The sequence below is a fragment of the Lactuca serriola genome, chromosome 9, assembly GCF_051521515.1.
Source record: "Lactuca serriola cultivar US96UC23 chromosome 9, Lser_US96UC23_V15, whole genome shotgun sequence".
NCBI lineage: Eukaryota > Viridiplantae > Streptophyta > Magnoliopsida > Asterales > Asteraceae > Lactuca > Lactuca serriola.
In genome coordinates, this window is record NC_136416.1 from 69,105,122 (window position 1) to 69,133,061 (window position 27,940).

The 27,940-nt window shown below is 34.9% G+C and overlaps 2 protein-coding genes across 2 annotated transcripts; both read right to left on the minus strand.

Moving 5' to 3' along the window:
- Nucleotides 1-795: 795 nt before the first annotated feature.
- On the minus strand, nt 796-4,404 carry LOC145073996 (AT-hook motif nuclear-localized protein 6-like). Its single transcript, XM_079020445.1, has 5 exons — nt 3,639-4,404; nt 2,469-2,536; nt 2,255-2,386; nt 1,982-2,143; nt 796-1,333 (listed from the first exon to the last, which is right to left on the minus strand). Exons 1-5 carry the CDS (start codon nt 3,994-3,996, stop codon nt 1,109-1,111), a joined length of 945 nt encoding a protein of 314 aa, XP_078876571.1. The 5' UTR covers nt 3,997-4,404; the 3' UTR covers nt 796-1,108.
- Nucleotides 4,405-5,082: 678 nt separating this feature from the next.
- On the minus strand, nt 5,083-9,111 carry LOC145074891 (65-kDa microtubule-associated protein 3-like). The gene is made up of 12 exons (XM_079021218.1): nt 8,907-9,111; nt 8,363-8,442; nt 8,033-8,239; nt 7,682-7,921; nt 7,384-7,596; nt 7,115-7,270; nt 6,877-7,036; nt 6,631-6,782; nt 6,304-6,391; nt 6,137-6,210; nt 5,973-6,047; nt 5,083-5,873 (listed from the first exon to the last, which is right to left on the minus strand). The coding sequence occupies exons 2-12, from the start codon at nt 8,432-8,434 to the stop codon at nt 5,277-5,279; spliced, it is 2,034 nt and encodes a 677-aa protein (XP_078877344.1). The 5' UTR covers nt 8,435-8,442; nt 8,907-9,111; the 3' UTR covers nt 5,083-5,276.
- Nucleotides 9,112-27,940: the final 18,829 nt, after the last annotated feature.

The following is a 27,940-nucleotide window of genomic DNA, read 5'->3' on the forward strand; positions in this document are numbered from 1 at the left end:
AAGTGTTGATGTCATGTTTTACGATTGTTGATTTGAATTTTTATATTCATTTATGCTTTTTATGTTTGTGACGTTATGTTTAACAATTATTGATATGAAGTTTTTAAAAGTGGTTTAAGTTTTGCAACTCAGAGATTTGATAAATGTTAGTATGATCAATATATTAGAAGTACCGATATCATGTTTTACAACTATTGATTTGAATGTTTATATTCATTTATGTTTTTTTTATGTTTGTTCTTTTTTTTTATCTCTTATGTTCGTTTATCTTAACATACATAAATGAACAAATAAGAACGACATAATTTGTTGAAAGAATGAACACGAACAAGAAAATTTCATTTGTTTGTTTGATTAACGAAAATGAACATAAACAAGCCATTGTTCATGTTCGATCGATTGATTTACAGTCCAGTGTGACAAGGACCAAAACAACAAAAGATATCCGATTTTGGATCACCGATGCAAGTTTAAACATTTTTAGATTGAAACATAAAAATTTGACAACTATAGGGACCATTCTTGCAATTTGATCTTTCATATAATACTTGAATAAAACCTTTTTACACATTAATTAAACATCTTACACACTTCTCAATGTTTAAGGAGAGAAATCCAAGTTTTGGTTGTATTCAATTTTGTCTGTTTACAACCAACCCTTTCACCTTATGAAAACAAGTGAAGATTCAATAACCCTTTCACCTTATGAAAACAAGTGAAGATTCAATAAGATAAAATATACAATAATAACACCACCATATACTTTAAACCCTAACCCTAAAATTTCAGATTGAATTGAATAAAACAAACACCATTTGTATAACATTTCAAGAAACTCAAATCCATAGGATACATAACACTTAAAAAACAACAATAAAAAAAACCCCACCAATTTTCATCCTCCATTATCATACACTGGAGTTGACATAAATCCTACCCTTTTAACACCTATGGTTAAAACTTAAAAGACAACCAACATTAACATAAAACTTAAACCCCAATTTTAGAAATAAATAATAGTGTCTAACAATTTTTCCTAAGTAAAACAACCTCAGAGTCCGCTAACAAAGAACACGATACATCAAATCTTGCATACTTGAGAGATTAATTAACAAGAAACCTCAAATTGTGATGTGTTGGATTCAGAAACATGCAAAGATCCATTTCTTTCGGTGTCTAAACTTCTTGGATTTGTGAGTGTAAAACTTATGTTAGGTTCATGATCTCCATATGTTTCTTTGAAGAAAGGCGTAGTAGCAAAAGGTTCAAATCTTGATTTTTTGGATTTTTGTTGTTCTTGTTGAAGATCGGTAAGAAAGCTTCCAAGTATGACCTAAAAATATAAAATTATAAATAGAAATAGAAAATATAATTACATATCATTCCAATTCCATCAAGATTGATGTTAATCTTTGGAATTTTGGAAAAAGATTGATGACCATGATGGGAATTATATAAATTATTGGTAAAGATGGAAGTGGGTATTGGAATTGAAGCAAAAGTATGCATCTTTTATTGAATTTGGAACAAAATCATAAGTTGGACTTTGACTTTTGAAGGTCAAAATGTATCTTCGGTTCATTGAAAATGAAATATGTTTTATTAGTTGACAATTAAAAAAGTGTTTCCTCCTTTTTACTAAAAGGATTTGGGTAGTCAGAGAAGGAATGGAATGGTTCATTCCAATGGTTGTTTGGCCCGATGGAATGGAATAGTCCACTAATGAATCCTTCTGTTTTGTTAATTTGTGATCTAACTCATTTTTATTTATAAAAATTTTAACACCACAAATATTTTTTTTTTATAAATTCACGATTTTAATCAAATTATGATTTCAATTTCCATTCATTCGGTCATTCCATTCCATTCATTCATCATTCCATTCCATTCCATCCAACCAAACAGACCTTTAACTAACGAATTTAAGATAATTTCCATTTTAGTGGTATAAAAAAATAAAAAAATATATAAAAATTCTAACCTGAACAGAGCCAGCAGCAACCAGCATGCCCGCCAGTCCGCCACCCAAAACCCGCCCATCCGGGCCCGCCAAAGAAACACTCATCCCACCGGACCACCCTTTTGCTCCACCATTTTCATTCGGTGTAAAAGCTCCAGATAAACAAAGAATGTCAAATCGACCCTAAAAAAGTCAAAAAGTCAAAAAAACTTAATGAATATCAAAATTCAAATACCATGAAGATGAGATAGAAAGAAAAAGGCGAAAAAAAGGGGTATATTTGTAATTTTGTACCTCGTATGTTAAAGTGCCTCCAGAAGCATTTGGTTGACCAAGTGTGACATTTGAAACTGCACCATTTGCAGCAAGAACACATATGGCTTTTGTCCCTTGTTGAGCAAATGATATGATCTTCATATTAACATCCTAACAACATTTAAAAAAAAACATAAATATTTATTTTCTTGTTATTAATCTTTATATTTTATTATTATTATTATATTTATACCTCTCCAGAATTAACTGTAAGCACATGGGGAGTAAAATCGGCTCCAATTGAGGATGCCAATTGTGCACCTATAACATCAAGATCAAAGATCCAAGAAATTATAATAAGAACAAGATTACATTTTTTGCAAGAAATAAAGTTTCAAAATTCATCCACTCAATGATAAAACTGAAAACTCAAAACAAGACCTAACCTATTTATAATAGATTAAACACTAATGACATTAGGGAACATAATAACTTAATAGAAGGAAACAAATAAGTATATAAAAAGGAAACTAGGTTATTTTGTTTCCTAAAGTCATTAAGGTTTAATCTATTATAGCTAAGGTTACATTGTCATTTGAGTTTTTCAGTTTGATAATCGAGAAATTAAGAACAAAGATTGTTTTCTCTGATTATTTTCGTTTCTTTGTAATTTTCGCATCACTTTATGCATATGATATCAAAACAACAATATTGCACCTGTATTTCATAATCTTTTTATTACAAAATGGGATCAAGAAATTCAATTAAAGACTCAAAAAGTCCACATAATATGCATCAATTGGGTTCTCAAATATTCCTACAATCTAATTGATGCACAAAATGCAATCTTTCTTACAGAAAACTCCAATAAAATACCATATATTGGAAAAGGAAGCAGCTTTCTTGGAACTTGTTATCCAAATCCTCTATTTCTTTCAGACTTTCACAATCTTGTAAGAAATAAGGTTGATTTGTATTGAAATGAAAAGAGAAGATAAGGGTTCAGATGTTCAATAATTCAACTGCTAAAAGTGAAAGACGTTTTCTATTTTCCTTCAGAAAGATTCTCTTGACCAATAGTGAGTAGCTATAAGTAGTAAACAATTTGACTTTGAGAAAATCTGTCATAACTCAATGATTTTAAGCATAAGAAATGGAGGATGGTGATGTGTGGCTGACTGTTTACTGTTTACTGGTGTGTGTGTGTGTGTTCAAATCTGACAGCAGACTTCCAGCATAAGGGACCCAGTCGTCGTACATTAAATTCATCAAAGATCTAAAGATCTAGCTTTTATTCAACATAAAACATACGCAAAAACACAAATTATAGTACTAGAATCTATATATATAGTATAAACAAAATCAAATCGAGATCAAATAAAATAATGAATCTCGATTCTCAAGCGAACATTAGATCGAATACCTGGTGGGCGAAACTCAAGTTTCTGCTTTCTCTTGATGGACGTTATCGGCTTCTCCTGCTTCTGCTTCCAGCCGGGGAAATCACCGGAGAGGGGAATCGATGAAGAAATCGGCATCGGAGACAAAGTTACTTTAGGTTTTCCGTCCGGTCCGTACTTCCTCGGCCTTCCCCTCTTTTTCTTAAAACCATCTGAGCCAGGCGTCGCATTCACAGCAATCACAGCACCCACCAGCGATTCCGCTGCTGGCGGTGGTGGTGGTGGTGGTGGTGGTGGTGCCACCGTTGATCCACTCAAAGTTCCTTCCCCGCCAAATACTACAACCGAACCGGAATTATGATTTACCTCTGTACCTTCCATTTTCACAAACTCACTGATACTTTACTAAAGTTTTTCTTTTGGGTGATTACTTAAAACCTAACGATATAATGAAAAAAGAAAGCTTTTTGTAGGAAGATCACAGAGTTGAATCAAGATAAACAATAGCGATCATACAACATTCAAGAAGAAGAAATTACTACAAACTCAAGAAATCCCTAAAATCGTTAATTTCTAAATATTATAACTAAAATTTCAACAGTTAAGAAAATTAACTCAAAGAAGAATCAACAGTTGCTTGATCATATGTTTTGCTGTAGCAGAATAAGCGAATTTCAACAGTAAAAAAGAAAAAGAAAAAGAAAATGCAAAATCAAATTTTGTTTTTGTTTGCTTGCTGGAAATTTTTTTGAAGGAAATGAAATTAGGGTTTTGCAGGAAAAGAAGAAAGAGAGAAAAATTAAAGTAGGAAAATAGAAATATAAATAAATAAATAGGGGAAATATAATTAAAATATTGTTAAATTGATGGATAATTTTTATATCTAAATTAGAATATTCATAATATTAATTTTGGTTAAGGAAATGGTTTGAAGTCCGTCTTGGAAATTCAATTAATCTGTATAAAATATAAAAGCAAATGTATTTAAAATAATAATTATATTCGCAAAATCTTTGTTTTTAAATAAAAATTTAATATATATTTATTATTTGAATTAAAGAATATAAAGTTAATATTAGAATATTGGATCTTTTTCTGTCTCCTACTACCTTTGACTGCTTCTCTTCACGTTGACCATAAACCTAAATAGTAAATATACATTGAATAAAGTTAATAATGACAACCTAATTATTTCTTCAACACATAAAAAAAAACTGTGGAATCTTAAAAATTAAGTTTGAATCTATTTTTTTTTTTTTTGTTTACGTCACTTTAAAATTGAAACTTTCATAGAAAATTAATCCATATGGTATCTTAAAAAAAACAGATTTGATTACCAAATAAAAAAAAAATTCAATGGATGACGAAAAAAAAAAACCCTTCAACTTCACGTTTTGCAATTTTTATAATAACAAAACCTAAAAGCGTGAAAAACACTAAACAAAAACAAAGATTAAAAACCAAAAATAACAATTTGAATATTATTTTGATAGAGAAAAAAAATTACAACTTATTTATAAACGAAACAAACAATTTTTATAACAACATACCCAAAAGAGCAACATACGAATTCAATTCATATTACAAGCCAATTGCAATTTGACTTTCAAAAAAACAAAATATAAAAACCCAAAAAAAAACAAATTTTTTTTTCCATCATATCATGTCTTCAAATGTGTTTTAGAAACCACAAAACCAGCTCTTCTTTCTTCAAAGGAATACTCAATAACCTCTTCAGGAACAATCTCTTTTATCAAAACAGGGGCAGGTGTAACAGCTGTTTGCATCGCAATAGAACCCGTAGTATATGGGGTGGAGGGTAAAATCGGAATTAAATTTGTTTTTGGAGTTCTATTTGTATTTTCATCCTCTAAACCAAATATCGTAGTTTTAGTAGGGGTAGTAAATGGCGACATATTGTTATTGTTATTTTGAAATGTTTTTTGTTGCATGTCGTGTTTTTTCTCAGCTTCTGTTGTGACATTAGGGGTAGTTTTGGAAGAAATGGGAGAAAAAGGCTTGCGGAATCCATCGATTTTTTTGGTAGGACGGGAAGTAGTAGGGGTAGTTTTGGAATTGATATCCGGTTTAGGAGTTGCATGACCTAATGATAATCTTCTGTTGCTTGTAGTATTTGAATTGCCAAATGACAATCTTGCCCCTTTTTTAGTAGCACTTTGTTGCTTCATTGGACTTGGTTTTGATCCAAAAAGTGCTTCTTGTTCTGCTATTAATTGTCCCTGAAGTTTCTTCTGATCCTGAAATACCAAAAACGACATCGTATTTGCACTTTAATTACATAGTAGTATTATAAATTAATTATAATTATTATTTATTTATATATATATTTATTATACCCTTTGTCTTTTTCTTTCTTCCTCTTTTTCTTGTCTTAAGATCTTATAATCCTCCAACATGGAAAGAAGCCGAACCTGAATATAACAAATTAGATTTCAAGAATAAATTTAAAAATAAATAAACAATATAAAATCAAAATATAATTAGGAAATTACAATCTTACCCCATCATAAGTAAATTCAACACCTCTCTCATTCTCCCATGCTACCGTCTTCATAGCTAAAGCTTCCACAATTCCTGTTTTTGAAAAGATGCATGAATAATTTATAAATAAAAAAAATTGGGATTTTTCTTTTTTTATAATTTTTGCTTTTTTTTAAAAAAAATTACCTGGAAGTTTATTAACCAATGCACGTGCTTTTTCTGCACGTTTAAGTGTAAGATGAGCACCTCTTCCAGCATTATATCTATTATCATCCTGCATAAAAAAAATGGTATTTTATATGGAAGCATTTAATTAAATTAATAGTAAATTACAAAAAAAAAAGGTCCATTTGTGTTTTGACTATATTACCCTTTAACCAAAAACAATACAATAACCTTGAAATAAGGACCAATATAGCATGAGAAAAATTTTAGGGACCAAAATTCTTGAATTAGTTAAATTGAAAATTTTCATTATTCAAACACAAGTAAGTTGTAAAAAGACCAAAATACCCTGTTATACTCTTCAAGCCAACATTCCTCTGCACAAGCAGTCATCCATTTCTCAACTTTTTCAAGAATTTCTTTTCGACTAAAAGCTTCTTCTTTCACTTTCCCAATTAAAATCTCAATTTGTTCAAGAACACTACTAGCATCCACAACTCCTTTATTCAATAAAAAAACACACACACACACATCAGTCAATAATAATATATCAAAACTAAATAATTTTTAAAAAATCCACATCTTTTAACATACCAGATTCAATAGCTTCGATGGCAATTTCTAATGAAGTATCAGATTCTGTAATCAAATGTGTCTTTCTACAAATATCTTCTAATTCTGTTCTTTTCTTCATAACAAGTTCTTTCATTTTACTAGACTTCAACTCCTCTAACCTTGACACCTCAGCATCAACCTTTAATGTATATAACACATATTATACTTTTTACAACTTAATTCAAAAAATGAACACAAAATAAAAAATAAAACTTACATAATTAATGAAATCCACTGAAAGCAAATTGGGCTCTGTTATCTCCTCTTCAGAAGCAGCTATGTTACATGTAACACTTTGAAACATTTGTTGTTCTTCAATAGGAGTATCCATTAATGTCCATAGCTCTATTAAAGATGTTGCAAGATCTTGAATCTAAAATCATTAATCGATTATTTTTCATATTATTATATAGTCAGAAATCAGAATATAAATAAATACAATTTGAAATTGTCTCATTACTATAATAAATCAACCCCATTACTTACTTTTTGCTTTCTTTCTATTTTAATCTCTCGAAGTCTTTGTATGGAATTTGCTAGCTTTGAAATTGTCTCGTTACTTATGCTTTTTGACATATTTGCCCCTTCAGATAAAGTAGGATGAATTTCTTGCATTGTTTGATTAAAATCCATTCCTAACACCAAACAGAGTGAATTCAAGGAACTCATGTGGTCTAGAACTTGCTTCAAACGATCACTCTGGATATTATTAACATTAACAAAATGTTAATAATTTATTATATGACAAATTGTTAAAATCTTATAGATGATAAAATAAGATTACCTTCTCCTTTTGAAGTGTTTGCAGCTTAGTTTGAAGTTCTTGAAGGTTTCTTAAAGAGAGATCAGTTTCATCCAAGATTGTGTTTGAAGAAGTTGTGTAAATCTCCATTTGTATTTTTTGTATTTGTTCCAAGATTTCAAGAAATTGATTTCTTCTTTCGGATTTTCTCTTTTTCATTTCTTCAAGTTCTGGAAGAAGGGCTCTTAGTTCTTCCTTTAGGCTTCGAGGAGTTTGATCAGACTGAAAATGTAACATGTAAATGTTTCGAAATTGAACAAATTGCAGAAAACTATAAATAAGAAGTGATTTTTTTCAAGAAAATGGGATTAGATTTAGATATCTAATAATTACCTGCCTAATATGAACAGGTCTTTCTCCCATGGAGGAACAAATCGATGCTAATTCTGCTTCAGAATCAGCGATTGCTTGTCTTAATTGAGCTCGACGTTTATTTGCTGAATCAACTTTTCGTCTGTATACTTCAAGACATTCACGTTCGAGTTCTAGCAACATTTTATCTCTTTCAGTGTCGTTTTCGCCAACTTCATCCCAAATAATCTTTTTTTCGGAAGGATTTGTATAAAACATTAAAAAGAAGTAAACGTGATTAGTAGAAAGTATTGAGTTGAGAAGAATTGGAATTACTTTTTAGAGTTTGAAATTGCAATGGTGAATGGGTACCTGAAGTTCATATAGAAGCGATCCACATGTTGTTTCCACTTGCAAAAGTGGATCTTTTGTTGGAGTAGGCATTCTGATAACTATTTCAAATCATAAAAATTAGAGGCTTGAAACAAACTTATGAAGAATTCAGCAAGAAATACGTATAATATACACAGGAGCTTTGACATTTGAGGTGAAATTGGTATGTTTCGAGTTCAAAACTGATATGAATTTTCTCATCTTCTTTTTAGATTCAAATCAATGGAAGTTGAAATTGAATTGATTTGATAAAACCCTAAAAAGTGGAATTGTGTCTATAATTTGAAATTGGATGGAATGTATAAGTTTATGGTATGGCATCATGTCAGCGATGGAGAAGGATCAGAGATCTAGCTCTAAGCACACAATAAGTATAAGAAACATCCAAATCAAAAAATGCATATAAATGTACATAAAATGGCATGTAAGTGTTTATATTTCCTATTCAATTTGAAGCATCATTTAATGAAAAACATTACAAACGAAGAAGGGGAGACGGATTCAGATCTAAACAAATTCAAACCTGAACAAATGTGGTCTTTGCAACTGGATCGACTGATGAAATCTATCGAAGAAGGAGGGAGAGATCGAAGAACACAATCTGATTGCTTATGAGAAAATTACAGAAATCGAAATCCCAAATTTGAGAAGGAAGCTAGAGAGAGAGAGAGAGAGAAAGAGAAAGAGAAAGAGTGAGAGAGAGAGAGAGAGAGAGAGTAGCCGTTTTCTGAGAATTCGACCGTTGAGAAACATATATAAGAAACCTACGATGTTGGTGAGAAGTGATGTGACGATTTGAATTTCAAAATAAGGGCCAAGGCGAATTGTTTACTTAAGGTAGCCCAATTTAATGTAAGCTAACATGGGCCGATGTTTTTCCTTTTTCATGTTTTTAAAAGAAGAAACTAACTTCAGGTCATTTTCATTTGCTTAACTATCTTTATTTATTAAAACAAAAACTAATTAAATCTTCCAATATTGCATGATCAATGGTTATATTTTTTGATAAATATAGTATTAAAATTATTATATTATTAGTATTAGTTATAGAATAATAGTTTTTACCTTTACTTTTTAATGTTGTATAAAATAATACTCCGTAACTATTTTCAACGATATTATAAAATAAATATTTATTAAAGTCGCACAGTGAGATATTAATGTTAATAAAATTAAATATAGTTTTGGATTTACTTTTACATTTTAACTATTGTTATGATTAATTAATTAATTATTTTTTGAAAATTTTGAATCATAATGATTATTTGAAATATCTAACTAATGTTTGTATTTTGTAAAATAGCATAACGTAGTGTATAATTTTATGTTAATATTAACTATTATTATTATTGTTAATTAATTTTAAAACAAATTATTATTATTAAAAGGGTATAGATCACTATCTATGTAGAAGTTTTAAAACCATTTATTATTAATTATTATTGTTGTTAACTAATAAAATAGCTCTATATGTATGTCTGGATACAAAGTTTTATTTTCTTTCTATTTATCAACATTAATTAATCAATTTAAAGTCATTCTTTGAAATAAATTGAAAAATCATGAGAAATTTCAATAGGTTGGTTGGTTAGAGAATGTCATCATTGTTATTTTTCTAATTTGATAAAAAGAAATTACCTTTAAAAGTTTCAAGGTTTGCAGAAGTCATATTTTTCTAAGTTTTTTTTTTTCTAGAGTTTTCTAAAGTTGATTTTCTTCTTGTATAATCATTTCTAAATCCTACATAAGAACGTATCCAATTCTTACAAATAAGTTAAATGTTGACGACAACTCGTAAACCTAGAAGCAATCACTTAAATCCCATATTTTATTTATTACCATAGTTTGAGATTTGGTATATTGGGGTGAACCATAAGCCCCAGAACAATTATATTTCAAGTATCATATGGTTTTATTTGATCATGTAAACAAGCCATGATGGCATACGTGCACAAGAGTATGCCCCCAAAATTCAATTTTATGGGTTATTTATGTAATATGGGACCATGACTTTAAAAAAAATGTCAAGAAAAAGTGAAACAAACACTCCCTCACATGCTTATGGCATATAATGCCTTTGTCCATGGCCCTCTTCACACTCTCAATTTATCATTAAAACCTCTAATCCAGGCTCCATAGCCAATTAAAAATGTTATTCTACAAAACTCATAACGACTAATAACAAGATAAACATCAATTATAAATGTATAAAGCTAAAAAAATACATTAAATGTGTAAGATATGACGAATTAAGTTCATGGGTTGCCCTTATGATGTTATTCCTTGATATTCTTGAAATGCTTTTCTTAGATTGCCTTATACTTCTTTAATAAAGGTGGTTGTAATTGCTTACAGTTGTTTTGATCCGAGTTGGTTTAAAGTTTGTGTTTTGACCTTTAAACACATCCATTCATGATGTACCTAATTACACATGTTCTATAAATCATGACGACAAGAATCCAAAAACAAGATTGTTCCCATTCAAGCATTAGATCTAAAGGCATAATTGGTGGTTGATATTCTTTTGACCACAAGAATCACACTCATAATAACCCTTGTTTGACCAATAATATTAGAAGAGTTACGAATTTCATTACATGAATGATTCAACTTTTGATTTTGTGTTTGAGAGGTTCCAAAAACACTGTATAATATGGATGATAACATCATTAAAATTTTATGAACAAAAATAAACACTGCACACTACACCAGTTTGGTGGTAACTTATCATAATTAACTTTGACTTTAAAGAAGTCATGATTCACTTGACCTTGTCTGTGAATCAGTTCACCTAGACAAACAACTTTTGCAAGTCCCATTGTCAAAGATTATATATATATATATATATATATATATATATATATATATATATATATATATATATATATATATATATATATATATATATATATATATATATATATATATATATATATATATATATATATGTAATTTTTGTCACATAAAATTATAATGATAAATATTTTAAAATTGTTATAGAAAATATGTATGAAATTTTCTTATAAAAGAAAATCATACATGTTTTCCAAATACAAAGATTATACCAAATAATCTATTAATCTAAACCAAATTTGCAAAAATGGACATGATACCAATTTTTGAGTTTTATTTAAGACAAAACTGCAAAAATGGTTACTGTGGTTTCTCATTTTATGTGGTTACGGTCCAAATGTTTGAAAAGTTGCAAATTTGGTCATTTTCAACAAGTTTTGTTGTGATTTTGGTCTCTCATCCGTTAAATTTAACTGGTTCGCTGTTAACTTCCTTAAAATGACAATTTTACCCCCATGGATCATTTTCGCAATTTTGTCTTTTACCATACAATAACGACAATTTTTGCATACATGCTTTTTATTTTATTAAAGTATTATATATTAATAGATATTATTTTTAATACATAATATTAAATATTAATAAATATTGTTTTATTGGATTATTAATTTATTTTAGTTGATTTTTAATTTGTTTTTTGGAGTAATTTTTTTTATTGAATTGTTATATATCAATACATATAGTTTTTAATATAATATTTATACCATAATAAATATTATATTATTGGATTATTAAATTTTTTAGTTCATTTTTGTAATTCTTTTTTTATATATTTTTTATTGGATTATTACTTCTAATTTATTATTTTTCTTCACATACTAAATATTTTTTTATTGGATTATTAATTTATTTTAGTTAATTTTATTTTTAGTTTTTTTTTTGTTGAAGGAATTCTTTTTTATTGAATTATTATATATCAGTATATAAAGTTTTTAATATATAATATTTATATCATAATATATATTATATTGTGGGATTATTATATATTACAAACATTATTTTATTGGTTCAGTAGATACCCTACCCTGTTCCAACCAGCATTGTAGGTAGCCACCTGCGACAACCTCTTCATAATCCACTGGAATCCTTTATGTCCCACATAATGCTCAACAAACCCCTATAACAATTATAAGTGGTGGTTGTGACCGAGTGATGGTGGTGGTATTTTCCCTATGGTTTCTCATTATAAGCTACATGAAATGATGATGTTTGACAGTGATCCTAACGATTTCAACGATGAGAGACGATGATTTTGCGTATCCTAGGACTTTTTGGTGGAACCAATAAAATATAAAAGAAATATTATTATAAATTAAAAATAAATTAATAATCCAATAAAATAATATTTAGTATATGAAGAAAATAATAAATTAAAAGTAACGATCCAATAAAAAATAGTTAAAAAAAGAAATTACAAAAATTAACTAAAAGAAAATAATAATCCAATAATATAGTATTTATTATGATATAAATTCTATATATTAAAAACTATATGTATTGATATATAATAATTCAATAAAAAAAATTACTTCAAAATTTTTAAAAAAATAATTAACTAAAATAAATTAATAATCCAATAAAACAATATTTAGTATATGAAGAAAATAATAAATTAAAAGTAATAATCCAATAAAAAATAATTTAAAAAGAAGAATTAAAAATATTAACTAAAAAAATTAATAATCCAATAATATAATATTTATTATAATATAAATATTATATATTAAAAACTATATGCATTGATATATAATAACTCAATAAAAAGAATTACTCCAACAAAAAAAATCAACTAAAATAAATTAATAATCCAATAAAAAATATTTTATTAATACATAATATTATATATTAAAAAAATATTTATTAATATATAATAATTTAATAAAATAAAAAAGAATGTATGCAAAAATGGTCCTCATAGTATGGTAAAAGAAAAAACTACGAAAATGGTCCCTGAGGGTAAATTTGTTATTTTAAAAAAGTTAACAGCAAATCAGTTAAACTCAACGGACGAGGGACCAAAAGACAAAACTACGAAAATGGTCCCTGAGGTTGCAACTTTATGAATCTCTAGATCCTTTGGAGTAATTCGTGGTTTGGATCTAATGTATGGTTGATTGATTGAACCATGCATGATATTTTAGTCATAATCCTTATTTTTGACCTAATACGCGTTCAATACATGCTTTGGACATGCATGTATAAAAAGCACTGACCTTTAAGCTAGTTTTAGTGTTAAAAGTCCTTTTAGAGTTAATAGGCTAAGGACTTTAGGGATTAAATGGTTAATGGTTGAGCCCATGCCATGTTTTTGCCTTTTTGGACCTAAGATTTGAGATCTTGATTAGACCATCAAATGGACCAGATCTGAGCTTTAGAACTCTTGGAATCAAAGAAAATGGCTTAACCCATTGAGTTGTTGGAACCCAATGCCCGCAGTGAGACCTTTGGTCGTCACAACATGGCGAATGGTAAATACCTAATTGTATTGTTGGATGAGGGCCACGGCGCGGCCATGGATAGCCCAGGTGTGACGGCTTACTAAATTCAACATTGACCATTGGCTTTTTTACTTGAGTTGACTTTTGGTCAAATGCCTAGTTTTGGAAAGAGAACTAAGGATTACCTTGCATGGCTGTATAGATGGTGTATAGAATATGTATTTGTAACATCCGGGATTTGCAAGTATTAATATTATTTATTTTATTGAATAATGGGCTATTTTTGGTTTGGTCCAGGATAGTTAGGCTTTAAGATTTGGGTTGAGAAAGGCATTACGCAGGGCGTACCATGCCAGGTACGCGCAACGTACTCAAGAGGTTAAGGCGCGGAGGCCATGCACGTACGCGCAACGTATGCGCACAGAGTCTAAAACCCTAACTTTTGGGGTTTGATCCCTATATAAAGGACCTTATGCCTTTGGTCCCACCTCCTTCTCACCTCTATGCAACCATCACGAAAACCCTAACCCATATTTGTGTGTCCTTGTGATTTGGAAGCCATTTGAGAGTATCTTGGTGTAGTTTTGGTGCTTCGGAAAAGAAAGAAGCTTGAAGAAGGAGCAAGGATTCACAAAGAGCTTATAGATCCGGGAGATTGGCATCATTTCTGACTCTTTTGAGGTATCAAGTTCCAAACTTGACCATTCCATGCTTAGATTTGTTTATAGGAGTGTTTAAGGTCACTTTTGTGAGATTCGACACTCAGCTTTACGAGGTGAGTTACCTTCCAGTAGAAGTAGGTCTAAGGCCACAATGTCGGCCCACTAGTAGGATTGATTATGGATTATTGTCTTCGTGATCATTCTCAGGTTTCCACTATTTGATATGCTTATGTGCTAGCATGATATGATGTTATGTGATAGTGGTAGTAGGGAGAATAGTCCCCATATATGGTCGATAGGGCCAAGAGGTAGGACAGGCACCCTGGTATGCCTGACAATATGATTATGTTATGTTTTATGCGGTAGTAGTAGGGGTGAAATAGTCCCCCTAACCGGTTGAGATAAACCGGAGGGGTAGGTCGGACACCACGGTATGTCTGACAGGGGTAGGTTGAGCACCCCGGTATGCTCAGCAGGGTAGGTCGGGCACCCAGATATGCTTGGCAGTATATGTTATGTATGGTATGTGGTATAATGGGGGAACTCACTAAGCTTCGTGCTTACAGTTTTCAGTTTTGTTTTGAGGTACCTCTTCATCGAAGGGGAAGGAGCTGGCACGGTAGCAGCGCATCACACACATATGATTTCCGTATTTTGCGATCCATGGGATTGTACTCTGACATTATTATTCCATAACATGTTTTATGACATTTGACTTATGAGATTATGGTTTGATAAGATATTGATGATGTTTTTCAGTAAACAATTTTATAAGCTACTTAATTAAAAATGAAATTTTTGGTCATGAAAATTGGGATGTTACAAGTTGGTATGAGAGCCTTGGTTTGAGGGATTCGGGCACACTCTCGGGTGTGTCTGAACTCAAACTAAGGAGTTGGTAGGAAAATTTTCAAAAGTAAAATCATTTTTATAAAAGGAGTTTGAAAAGAAATTAAAAAGAGAAAAGAATTTGAAAAGAACAAGGTGTGTGATGCGTGCGACCGACCGAGCTCAAGTAATTTTTCCTCAAGATACCCATACATTTTATGTTATGATATGATATGATTATGAGAACTACATGCTAGATTAGGTCTAAGGATCTAGGAAGATGCCTTACACGCCTGCTATATGTGCTTAGTAAATTTCATGCTAGAACTGATTAGAAAGTGATATGATGGCCTGAATAGGATATGCTTGGTTTGGGTACTCAATGCCCGAATGTTGCTTGCTTTGTGCTTTTTAGGACTTCTAGTTATCTTTAATTAACTAGTAGAAGAATACGTTAAGTTACATATTATGAGGACTAAATAACTTTAGAAGGTTAGGTCTATCCCTATTTCGCAGCTCTTGTCTGAGTCCAACCATTGTAGGACAAGACCTCTCATTCGAAGAATTATCTGGTCTTAGTAATATGTAATGGTATTCGCGAGCTAGTTAGCACGAGATAACATGGACTTCTTATGCAGCTGATGGCGGAGAGTAGGTCGAAGAGTTACCCTAGGGTAAGCCTAGGTTGAGAATAGTGCGGTGAGCAATGGTAGTAGGAGTGACTTGGTGAAGTCAAGGCAATCCTTGAGGAAAGTACGGATAGATGTGGAAGGTAGTATGGGACCGTACTAATGAAAGCAGAGGATTTGTACTCGAGTCAAGGAGGGATGAGATAGAACCAGGGAACTTGTAGTATGTGAGACCTTCCGAGGTTATGTATGACCCTGACGATTATGTGTTTTGTTTCAGAATGGTAATGATTACACAGCACAGAGGAGGAGGCTCAGGGTCAGGATCAGGTTCGGGATCAGGTGCCGAGCCAGTTGATGAGGGACTACGTAAGTTCATCGCTTCTGAGATCACTAAAGGCATCCTTGAGTCAACCCCGATGATTTTAGGGTCGATCAAGGAAAGGATTGTGGAAATGATGGAGGATCGCCTCAGGGCGTTTAGAAGTGACATGGCATCTAGTCAGTCATGATCACGCACACTGTCCATCAAGGATTTCAGTGGGTGTGGTGTGCCAGAACTTCATGGGGTGAAGGACCCCATTGTTGCCAGGAGGTGGATTGCAGACATGGAGTCTGCTCAGTTGACTAGCTTCTTCCCTAAGGGGTCGAAGGTTTGGTACGCTGTAGGATGTTTGAGGGACATGGCTAGAGACTGGTGGGATTCATTTGGTGATTCTATGGGAGCCTCATCCATTGAGGCTACGACCTGGTCGGGCTTTGTGACCAGGTTTAGGGCTGATTTTGCGCCGGATGTGGAGCTTCAACGGTTGGCTAGGGAGTTCCTCGACATGAGGCAGACGATAGAGACAGTAGCGGGGATCACCGCCAAGTTTTGGGAGAGGGCCTTGTTGGTGCCTCAATAGGCAGGGGATGAGGAAATGCGGAAGACCCGCTATCATGACATGTTGAGGGATGAAATCCGGAAGCACATCAGCTACTCATCATGTACGACATTGGATGACATGATTGCGAGGGCGAGGGAGAGGGAGATTGATATAGAGCACCTCAGGAAGAGGAAGGTAGCATAGGGACAAGTTACTGGGGTTTCGGGGAAGAAACCCAAGGGATCCGACACTAGGTCGAAGGTCCATCAGGGCCGGAGCCGCTGCGGGAGATGCGACAAGCCACATGAGGGGGTGTGTAGACTAGGGTCACCAGGTTGGTATAAGTGCAACAAGACTGGGCACTTGCGTAGGGATTGTACTACCCCTACCTCCAGCTTTCAGACCTCGGACCTGATTTGCTTTCATTGCAATCAAAAAGGCCATAAAAAGGCTAAATCCCCTAGATTGATAGCGGCGGCGCCAACGCCAGCTACCTACGGATTACTGATGGCTGGGAGGGCAAGACCGAGGCTCCAATGGTGAGGAGCCGAGCCTTCCATCTGACTACCGAGGAGGCACGCGCTACACCCGATGTGGTGACGGGTATGATTTCTTCTCCCTAGCTCTTATTTTATGTCGCTTATGATATTTATGTATATGTTTTATGTGTTGTTTAGGATCGTTCCGTGTGAACGGTATCCCAGTTCAGGTGTTGTTTGATTCGGGGGCTACCCGATCATTTGTCGCTCTTGTCCTTAGCAAGAGGTTCCATGAGTCTTTGGGTATGTTGGATTGCCCTCTAGAGGTCGAGATTGTTGATGACCGATCAGTTCAAGCATCAGAGTTTTTCAGAGATTATGTTTTGAGGTTGTTCGAGGAGCACTACCTGGTAGAATTGGTTCCCATACCATTGCGTAGGAACAAGGTCATCATTGGTATGGACTGGTTGAGCCCTAATGGGGCAGTGATCGACTGCGCGTAGTAGTTGGTTTGGGTCAGGACCCCAAGTGGGGTAGAGCTGGTGATTCAGGGCGAGAGGCCACAACGCGGGCCAACTTTATGCTCAGCAGCGAGGGCTAGACGCAACCTTCAGCAGGGTTGCACCGGATATGTCGCCTACGTCATGGATTCCCAAGAGGAGGGTAAGGCGATCGTGAGTGATGTGCCAGTGGTACGAGAGTACCCAGATGTATTTCCAGAGGATTCGCTTGGGATACCTCCAGAGAGGTAGGTGGAGTTTAAGATCGATCTAGTCCCGGGTGCGGCCCCAATAGCCAAGGCCCCGTATCGGTTGGCTCCTCCCGAGATGCATGAGTTGTCTACACAACTTCAGGAGCTGTTAGATAAGGGATTCATCAAACCGAGCAGTTCACCCTGGGGAGCCCCGATTTTGTTTGTGAAGAAGAAGGATGCGTCGCATCGAATGTGTATAGACTACCGGGAGCTGAACAAGGTAACGGTGAAGAACCGTTACCCACTCCCGAGGATTGATGATCTTTTCGACCATCTTCAGGGGGCGTCTTGGTTTTCCAAGATAGATTAGCGGTCAGGCTACCATCAGATGAGGGTTAGAGACGGGGATATACAGAAGACTGCTTTCGGACTCGCTACGACCATTACGAGTTTGTGGTGATGCCCTTTGGGCTCACCAATGCTCCTGTCGCATTTATGGACCTCATGAACCGCGTATGCAGACCGATGCTGGATTGGTCCGTGATAGTTTTCATTGACGACATCTTGGTTTAGTCCAAGATGCAGGAGCAACATGAGGAGCACTTGCGGGAGGTGTTGGATACCTTGGGGAGGGAGAGCTTGTATGCCAAGTTCTCCAAGTGCAAGTTCTGGTTGCACGAGGTGCAGTTTCTTGGGCACCTTGTCAACCAGAACGGGATTTTGTTCAACCCGGCCAAGGTGGAGAACGTGATGATATGGGAGGTGCCGAAGTCTCCATCTAAGATTCAGAGTTTCCTGGGATTAGCGGGCTATTACAGGAGATTCATTTAGGATTTCTCCAAGATAGTCGTACCTTTGACTCGGTTGACGAAGAAAGCGGTGGTCTTTCGCTGGGGGCCTAAGCAGCAGGCAACGTTCGAGACATTGAGGCAGAGACTATGTGAGGAACCGATCCTCGGCCTACCAGAGGGCATGGAGGATTTCGTGGTATACTGCGATGCGTCCATCTTAGCGTTGGGCGCGATATTGATGCAGATAGGGCATATTATCGCCTACTCTTTGAGGCAGCTAAAGTCTCACGAGGCGAAATACCCGACGCACGATTTGGAGTTGGGAGCGGTTGTTTTCGCCCTCAAGATTTGGCGACACTACCTCTATGGGGTCCAATGTACCATTTACACGGGCCACAAGAGTTTCAGGTACCTTATGGATTAGCCGAATCTGAATATGAGGCAGTGTCAGTGGCTAGATGTGGTGAAGGATTACGATTGTGAGATCCCCTACCATCCGGGGAAGGCCAATGTGGTGGATGATGCTCTTAGCCGCAAGGCTGCCCCAATCAGAGACATTTGCTTATGGATGATAGTAGTGACTCCATTGTTGGAGCAGATCCAAGAGGCCCAACAGGAGGCTATGAAGGAGGAACATCGGAAGAGTGAGCGTATTATGGGGCAGGTTTCCTCCTTCGACTATGATAGTTGTGGGTTATTGACTCTACACCGTAGGGTGTGGGTTCCATATCATGGATGTGTGCGCCAGGTGCCGATGGAGGAGGCGCACAAATCCAGGTTTTCTATTCATCCTGGTGCGACAAAGATGTACATAAATCTTCGTCCTGATTAGTGGTGGTCCTGCATGAAGCAAAATGTATCATGGTACGTCGACAGATGTGTGACCTGCAGGAAGGTCAAGGTCAAGCACCAGAGGCCTCACAGAAAGACGCAGCCATTGGATATCCCTATATGGAAATGGGAAGATATTACCATGGATTTCATCACAAAGCTTCCCAGGACTGCACCGGGGGGTGGATTCGATTTGGGTCATCGTGGATCGATTGACCTAGAGTGCTCATTTCATGCCGATCCAAGAGAGTATCTCGGCTGAGAAGTTGGCCAATATCTATATCCGAGATTTAGTAGCTTGACACAGAGTGCTAGTCTCCGTGATTTCAGACATCGACGTACGGTTCACTTCCAGATTCTAGAAGAAGTTTCACGACGAGTTGGGTACTCGTCTGCACTTTAGCACCGCTTTTCACCCGTAGACGGATGCTCAGAGCGAGTGGACCATCCAGACCTTGGAGGATATACTGCGGGAGTGTGTCTTGGATTTTAATGGTAGCTGGGATACCTATCTTCTATTAGTTGAGTTTTCCTACAACAACAACTACCACGCGAGTATCGATCGTCCTCCCTTCGAGATGTTGTACGGGAGGAAGTGCAGGACCCCGATATGATGAGGTGAGGTTGGGAAGAGATTTATGGGGAGTATCGAAGTGGTGCTCAAGACGACAGAGAAGATCCAAAAGGTCAGGAGTAAGCTTCAGACTACTCAAAGTCGGCAGAAAAGTAATGCCGACAAGCGTCGTTCGGACATGGATTTCCAGGTCGGGGATATGGTTCTCCTAAGAGTGTTACCTTGGAAAGGTGTCATCCGGTTTAGGAAGCGGGACAAGTTGGGCCCCAGTTACATTGGTCCTTTCAGAGTTGGAGCACGGGTGGGAAAGGTGGCATACAGGTTGGATCTGCCAGCCGAGCTTAGCAAGATTCACAGTATTTTCCATGTCTCCCAGGTGCGGAAGTGCCTGGCAGACGACTCTGTGGTAGTGCCTCTCAAGGATATTCAGGTGGATGACAGCCTGAACTACATCGAGCGACCGATAGTTATTCTAGATAGGAAGACGAAAGCACCGAGGAACAAGGAGGTAGAGCTAGTGAAGGTACAGTGGCAGCACTGCAAGGGTTCGAAATGGATGTGGGAGCCGGATGATGAGATGAGGGAGCACTACCCCGATTTATTTTCAGCAGCAACAACGAACTTCAATGACGAAATCTAATTCAAGTGGGGGAGATTTGTAACATCCGGGATTTGCAAGTATTAATATTATTTATTTTATTGAATAATGGACTGTTTTTGGTTTGGGCCAGGATAGTTGGTCTTTAAGATTTGGACTGAGAAAGGCATTACATGGGTCATACCATGCCAGGTACGCGCACCGTACTCAAGAGGTTAGGACGGGGAGGCCATGCACGTACGCCAAACGTACCAAAAGGTACGCGCAGCGTACGCGTGCAAAGTCTAAAACCCTAACTTTTAGGGTTTGATCCCTATATAAAGGACCTTATGCCTTTGGTCCAACCTCCCTCTCACCTCTATGCAGCCACCACGAAAACCCTAACCCATATTTGTGTGTCCTTATGATTTGGAAGCCATTTGAGAGTATCTTGGTGTAGTTTTGGTGTTTTAGAATAGAAAGGAGCTTGAAGAAGGAGCAAGGATTCACCAAGAGCTTGTAGATCCAGGAGATTGGCATCATTTCTGACTCTTTTGAGGTATCAAGTTCCAAACTTGACCATTTCATGCTTAGATTTGTTTATATGAGTATTTAAGGTCACTTTTGGACTCCATCGTGGAGGCTTCTTGCATCTTAATGATTTCAGACCATAAGAGTTGTCCTTTTGGGCTCTTAGAGGCACTAACAGTCATAAAAATCAGACCTTGATGGTTAAGCCACAACCATGCAAGTGTTTGATGGTCATAAAGCTTGTTAAAAGGACCAAAATCTTGTTTTGACCCCAACCATGCATGCAAGCACATAAAGTTTGTGACTTTATGGATTAAGAGGTCTTAAAGGATCTGGATCTACATTTTGGACGTAAAGACTTAGTGGATTAAGTCACAAATAAAGTCCCAAGAAAGCTGGCCAGTACGCTGTGCGTACTGGGTTAACTCCCCGTTTTGGTCAAGGCCAATGTATGCTGGGTGTACATGCCAGGTGTGCCACGCATATGCATGCAGAGTGGTTATATTGACCTTTTTAGGCCTTAGGGAACTGGGGCTGGACTATTGGGCCCTATGGCCTACTATGGAGTATAGTTACGGGCCTGGGAATTTGGAATTAGAAGTATTGGGCCTTTTGGGCCGCATTGGGCCACTCGAGATTATTTCATTTTGGGCTAAGGACTTATTAGTATTGTGAAAAAAGCCCATTTGAAGGGTTGGGCCCAATTTAAAAAATTGGGCCATTAGTGGGCCCTTAGGGAGCCTTTGATGGGCCATGGGTGCATTGGATTTAATAAGTTAGCATTGGGCCTTATGAATGGTTCAATTTAGGCAGAGGGGGGTAAAATGGTTATTTTACCCTAAGTAGTGTTATAGATTATGATTAAGTGTCATTATGATTATAATAACCGGGAGTCATCGGAATAGCTGTTAGAGATCACTTTCTATGAGATTTGACACTAAGCTTTACGAGGCGAGTTACCTTCCAATAGAAGTGGGTCTAAGGCCACAATATCGGCCCACTAGTAGGAGTGATTATGGATGATTGTCTTTGTGATAATTGTCGGGTTTGCCACTATTTGATATGTTTACCTGCTAGCATGATATGATGTTATGTTATAGTGGCAGTAGAGGAAATAGTCCTCATATTTGGTCGATAGGGCCAACAGGTAGGATAGGCACCCCAGTATGTCTGATAATATGATTATGTTATGTTTTATGTGGTAGTAGAAGGGGTGAAATAGTCCCCGTAACCGGTTGAGATAAACCGAAGGGGTAGGTCTGATACCTCGGTATGTCTGACAGGGGTAGGTTGAGCACCCTGGTATGCTCAGCAGGGTAGGTCGGGCACCCAGATATGCTTGGTAGTTTGTGTTATGTATGGTATGTGGTGTGATGGGGGGAACTCACTAAGCTTCGTGCTTACAATTTTTAGTTTTGTTTTTAGGTACCTCCTCATCGAAGGGGAAGGAGCTGGCATGGTAGTAACGCATCACACACATATGATTTCTGCATTTTGGGATCCATGAGGTTGTACTCTGACATTATTATTCCACAACATGTTTTATGACATTTGACTTGTGAGATTATGGGTTGATAAGATATTGATGATGTTTTTCAGTAAACAATTTTATAAGCTACTTAATTAAAAATGAAATTTTTGGTCATGAAAATTGGGATGTTACAGTATTCTTGGTAGTTAGAGCGGTAGCAGTCGAAAATCGTATGATAAGTGAGTTTTCTCATTGTACTTGTGGGTCGAAGGCACCAATGTCTGCCTACTAAATTGAGTAGTATGCCATTTGTCTTTGTGATACTTGCATAGAAGACCTTAGGGGTCGTTGGTGGCATTTGTATGAAAAACCATGAGGGAAACCCATGGAAATTGAAGGAAATATCATGAGGGTAACCCATGTAATTTGTATGAAAAGACCATGGGGGTAGCCCATGGCAATTACATGAAGGTCTATGGGGGTAGCCCATGGCATTTGTATAGTTATGACACTTGGATTATAAGACCCCGGGGGTATCTCATGGAAATTGTATGTATGGTATGTGGTATTTTGAGGAAGTTACTAAGCTTTGTGCTTACGGTCTAGCAGTTTAAGATTTTCAGGTGCTTCAATTTCGAAAGGGAAGGGCCCGAAATGGTCGCACAACATCCCCCTAATGTTTCTACTTTTGTGACTATTTTTACTCTGCTGATTTGATATATTGTGTAACACCCACGTTTCCTACTAGATTGAGGCCCCGTTTGTTTACCTCTTAGTTGAAAATTTAAGAGGTAACCTCTTAATAATTCAGATTTGAAATGTTTGGCACCCTCTTATTTTCTACCTCTGAAATTAATAATTGGCTCTTAAAATTTCAGATTTGGAGGCGCATTTGAAAAATAAAAAAGATCGGAATGCCCTAGATGTGTCGCTCTTTCTTTTCTTCTCAAAATCACGCTTCCTCTGATCCTTTCTTTCTTATCGACGCATAACAATGCCTCCACTCCATCTGCGTGTTCCCTCCCCGACATCATAGCCGCCAACGTCTTCTCCGCCGAGAGCTTCGTCGTTGACAGCTCCGACAGCTGTGCCACAACATCTCCGACTCCACCTTTGACAATTTTGCAATGATTTTTGCAGGTAAGATCACCCTTCCAATATTTTTCTTCTGAAATTGATGTTGAATCAATACATGTTCCGAAATCTGATGTTTTTGCAACTTTTGAAATATGATTTTTCTTATCAAACAACCTCTAAAATCAGATTTCATAGAAAACTTGTGAAATCTGAAATCAAACAGTTGCGGTTGCTGAAATTAAATTCTATTATTTTTTCTTTTCTGAAATCATACTATTGAAATGGTGAAATTTGTTGTTAAATGAAATGTTGGTGAAAATATGGTTTTCTTTTGCTTAAATGTTGTTGAAATATGCCTTTTGTTTGCTAAATTGTGTATTTATTTTGCTGGATTGTTGTTGAAAATGTGTATTTTTTGCTTAAATATGCATTTGTTTTGCTAAATTGTGTATTTGTTTAACTGAATTGTTGCTGAAAATGTGTATTTATTTGCTTAAATGTTTGCTGAAAAGGCAACGATTTTGTAGAGAAAACTTTTCTTCAAATTAAATTTGTAGGATTTTATTTGGATTTCAGTATTGATTTTGTGGATTTAAAAATATTTATGTTTGATTTGTATTTGCATCTGATTTTGATTTATGCTCAATTTGGATTTTATGTGGTGTTTATATTTTTTTATAACTATTTATGAATTTGAATCAGTTATTTTGTAAACATGCGTTTGAATTCGCTAAAAAATAAGACAGAAGGGTAAAATGGTCATTTTTATAATTCAACACAACAATTCAGATGTTCCAACCAAACAACATGTTAAACATTTAGATCTTAAAATTTCAAACCCTCTTAGAAATAGATCTCTTAAAAATTCAACTCTTAAAAATTCAGATCCTGCCAAACAGCCCTTAAGTCATAATCTATAATCAATTTAGTAAACTATTTTAATCTTTATATGAATGAATAAGAAAGGATTATTCATACATTTATATTCTTACGCGTTCTATAGAATATTATGTGTAAATTGTATGAGTATTTAATAATAAAATAAATAAAATTAAAATACACGTCGAAGATAAAAGATTACTTAGGAAAAATAATCTTAACCTAGTTGAAGAATACGTTATAAGGATTCCGGATATATAAAGAGTGTTTAAATCCGACTTCATATGAAGAAGTTATGCTTCTACGAAGTTTCGAGATTAAACCGGCACAACTTTGTGTATGAACAAATGACATCCTCAAGGTTTTAATAAAATAGCTATTATATCTTAAAAATGTTTTATTTAACTGAGAATTTCCGCATCTCAATTTATAAAGTGTAAAAAAAATGTTTTAACTCGTTTTGAAAAATGGGGGATGTCACATACTGTATTGTGATTGATTTGGAGACACTTGATATATGAAATTAATGATATTTAAAATGAAAAAATTTATCACTATTTTGGGATGTTATAGTAAAAATACAATCATATATAGAAATTTCCATAGAATGTTCTTTACTACAATTATAAGTACTACCAACATTCAGCAAAACATATTTTAACAATCAGAATATTTGTCTGTTTTTATTTGACTAAAGTGACTCGTTTCTGGAACATAGGTAGTCTTCTAAAAGGATTTAAGTAGGTTAGATACTTGTTTATGCAACCACACTTCACATTTTTCCTAATTTATGCAACTATGTGGGTTTTAGTTGAAATACTCAACCATGTTTCATTCTAGTCAGCAAAATCAACACCATTTTACCTCTAACGTGTTTAACCAGTTAAAACATGGTCCCATATTTCTTGCAGTTGCACAAATCAATAAAAAAGTTTAAACATTATTGCATAAATAGGCATTTAACTAGTGCCACATCATGAGGTAACCAATTCCTGATTAAAATTTTTCATTTAAGTAACCAAATGGTTAGTAACAATTGAAAGTGTTTATGAGAAAGCACTACATACTTTTTTAAATCAACTAAAATAAGAGAAGTTCCTAGAATACTAACTCGAACAATAATTTTGTACTGAAGAAGGTGATGAAGCTCGTAACCAGCAAATAGAACATTTTCATCCCTATGCAACTGCCTGTTCATATGATATAAATTTATATATGAATTTTCAATAAGGATTAAAGTATAATTCGGAAGATAGCTTACATGTGAACGATGTTTCCAATAGTGTGATATTCTCCCTCAATAGCAAAGGAAGTTGCATTTATGAATTTTGTGTCCCTTTCATAGGAAACCATAGGAATTCATACGTTTGTCAAAGAAAACACAATGAGCATAAGGATAGAAATAATCAATGTGGCATTCATTATATGTATCAAAATAAGGACAAACATAGAGAGAAGTTTACTTCTTTCTGCCTTCAGGAACCACAAAGTGTTCATAACGGTCTGAGGCATTCATGGATCTTTCCTATGGAAAGTAACACAATGGAGAAGAGAACAATCAATTTGTGTTTCTAAAATCTAAATATATAGACCTTGTGTTGGAAGCATGGTCCTAAAGTTCAATTACGTAGCAAAATAACCCTTTGATTTAGATCTTTTGTTCGAATTTAAAAACACTAAGTAGCAAATCCTCAAATTTCCAGTTAAATTTCTTGAAAAAATGGGAAGAAGTTTCCATTTGTTAGGGTTAACAAATCAAACACAAAACTTAAGCTTGCTCTTTGTTAATGTGAAGAACTACAGAAAGGATGTAGGCTAATACCTCAACTCATAAATGAAGAATTTGACAAAGTTTTAACTTAGAAGATGTGGAAGGAGCTGGAAAGGGTTTAGGAACAATCGTAAGCAAATCGGTGGATCCTTGGCGGTGGCGATATGCATAGGAAAGTTCCGTCTGTAACCACCCGATTGGAGCGAATGGCAATTGGATTTAAAAGCACGACAACTCCAAAATTTTTGCCATGGTGCAAAGGGGAACGGAGAAGACGTAGAGAAAAACGAAGATGATGGAGAACACATTCCCAACAACCGATATAACATAAGATAAGAATCGGGAAGAGAGCTCCACTTTTAGCATGCGCCCCTTGAAGCCGATAAGATTAGCTGTGCCGATGAACAGTACCCGACTGGGGTACTCTTCATAAGCGGAACACACTTTTAATATATATATATATATATATATATATATATATATATATATATATATATAATTTTGAAATACATCATGATTAATTACATCCATTTTGCATGTAATTTGATGCGTGTACTTTACACACTGGATGGAAACCATGGATATCTACAAATGAAGTAATGATATCGTGTTGGTAGTCTATAACGCCTAAACATGTGTAGGTCCTTGCAAACCTTTCACATGGTCCGCGTGTGATGGTTCACATGTAACCTAGCTTGATGGCATATGACAATGAGGTCTCTATGTATAATATGCTTTATGATGTTTATATGTATGCTTCTTTAAGCATATTTTTCCATTATGTTTACCTCAGGAAGTCCTTTAAAGGAGAGAGGTGGGAGACAATAATGAAAAAAGACAAAAGATTAGATGAGGTGAGATTTGGGATTATAATTCGATATCATGAATCATATTTTTACACAATTTGTCCCTTAAGATGTTTATTGAAATTTATGAATTTATATTAGTGTATTAGATTTATGTAACTTTTATGATTTTAAATATGTTTATGATAAAGCATGGGATTGTTTTATTTGTATATAAATATGTGTGCATTTATATACCATATTTAAAATATCTAATCATACCATTACTTATAAGCTGTGCAGTCAATAGCGGTTATCAGTAGCTGGCAAATAGCGATACTAAATAGCGGTACCACAAATAGCAGCGATATTGACCAATATTTGACCGTTATTTGGCAAATATTGGTGGGATAACAGTGAAATAGCATTTCTAGCTAAAGTTTTAATTAAATCACTTCATTTATTGTTAAAATATAGATATATGGTGGGGTTTTTTTTGGGATTGACAAACATTGGCTTCTAACATTTTCTAATTTACTATATGTTTTACTTAATGACCTTGTATCCATCCAATACAACACAAGGTTACAAAGGTTCTACATAATATAAAAATACCGATATCCCACCGCGATAACCTATATATCAAATATCGGCCCTTGACCGACATTTGATTTTGAACCGCTATAACCGCATAGCTTATAAGGGTTTTCAAGTCTAAACTCGTATTTTTAATTTGTGCTCATATTAGCAGTAGACGGTGTGATCATTTGGAGATCGATGCCCATGAGTACTTTTAGAAAACTTTTTGATGACATGTTTCA

Bases quoted from the DNA above. Each gene is read 5' to 3' on its own strand.
- LOC145073996 (XM_079020445.1), bottom strand. From the start codon at position 3,996: ATGGAAGGTACAGAGGTAAATCATAATTCCGGTTCGGTTGTAGTATTT. The intron at 2,537-3,638 runs GTATTCGATCTA...TTGATGTTATAG, and splicing joins ACTTGAGTTTCGCCCACCAG to GTGCACAATTGGCATCCTCA. The intron at 2,387-2,468 runs GTATAAATATAA...AAATGTTGTTAG, and splicing joins TTACAGTTAATTCTGGAGAG to GATGTTAATATGAAGATCAT.
- LOC145074891 (XM_079021218.1), bottom strand. From the start codon at position 8,434: ATGCCTACTCCAACAAAAGATCCACTTTTGCAAGTGGAAACAACATGT. The intron at 7,597-7,681 runs GTAATCTTATTT...AATAATATCCAG, and splicing joins AAACACTTCAAAAGGAGAAG to AGTGATCGTTTGAAGCAAGT. The intron at 7,271-7,383 runs GTAAGTAATGGG...TAATGATTTTAG, and splicing joins AAATAGAAAGAAAGCAAAAA to ATTCAAGATCTTGCAACATC.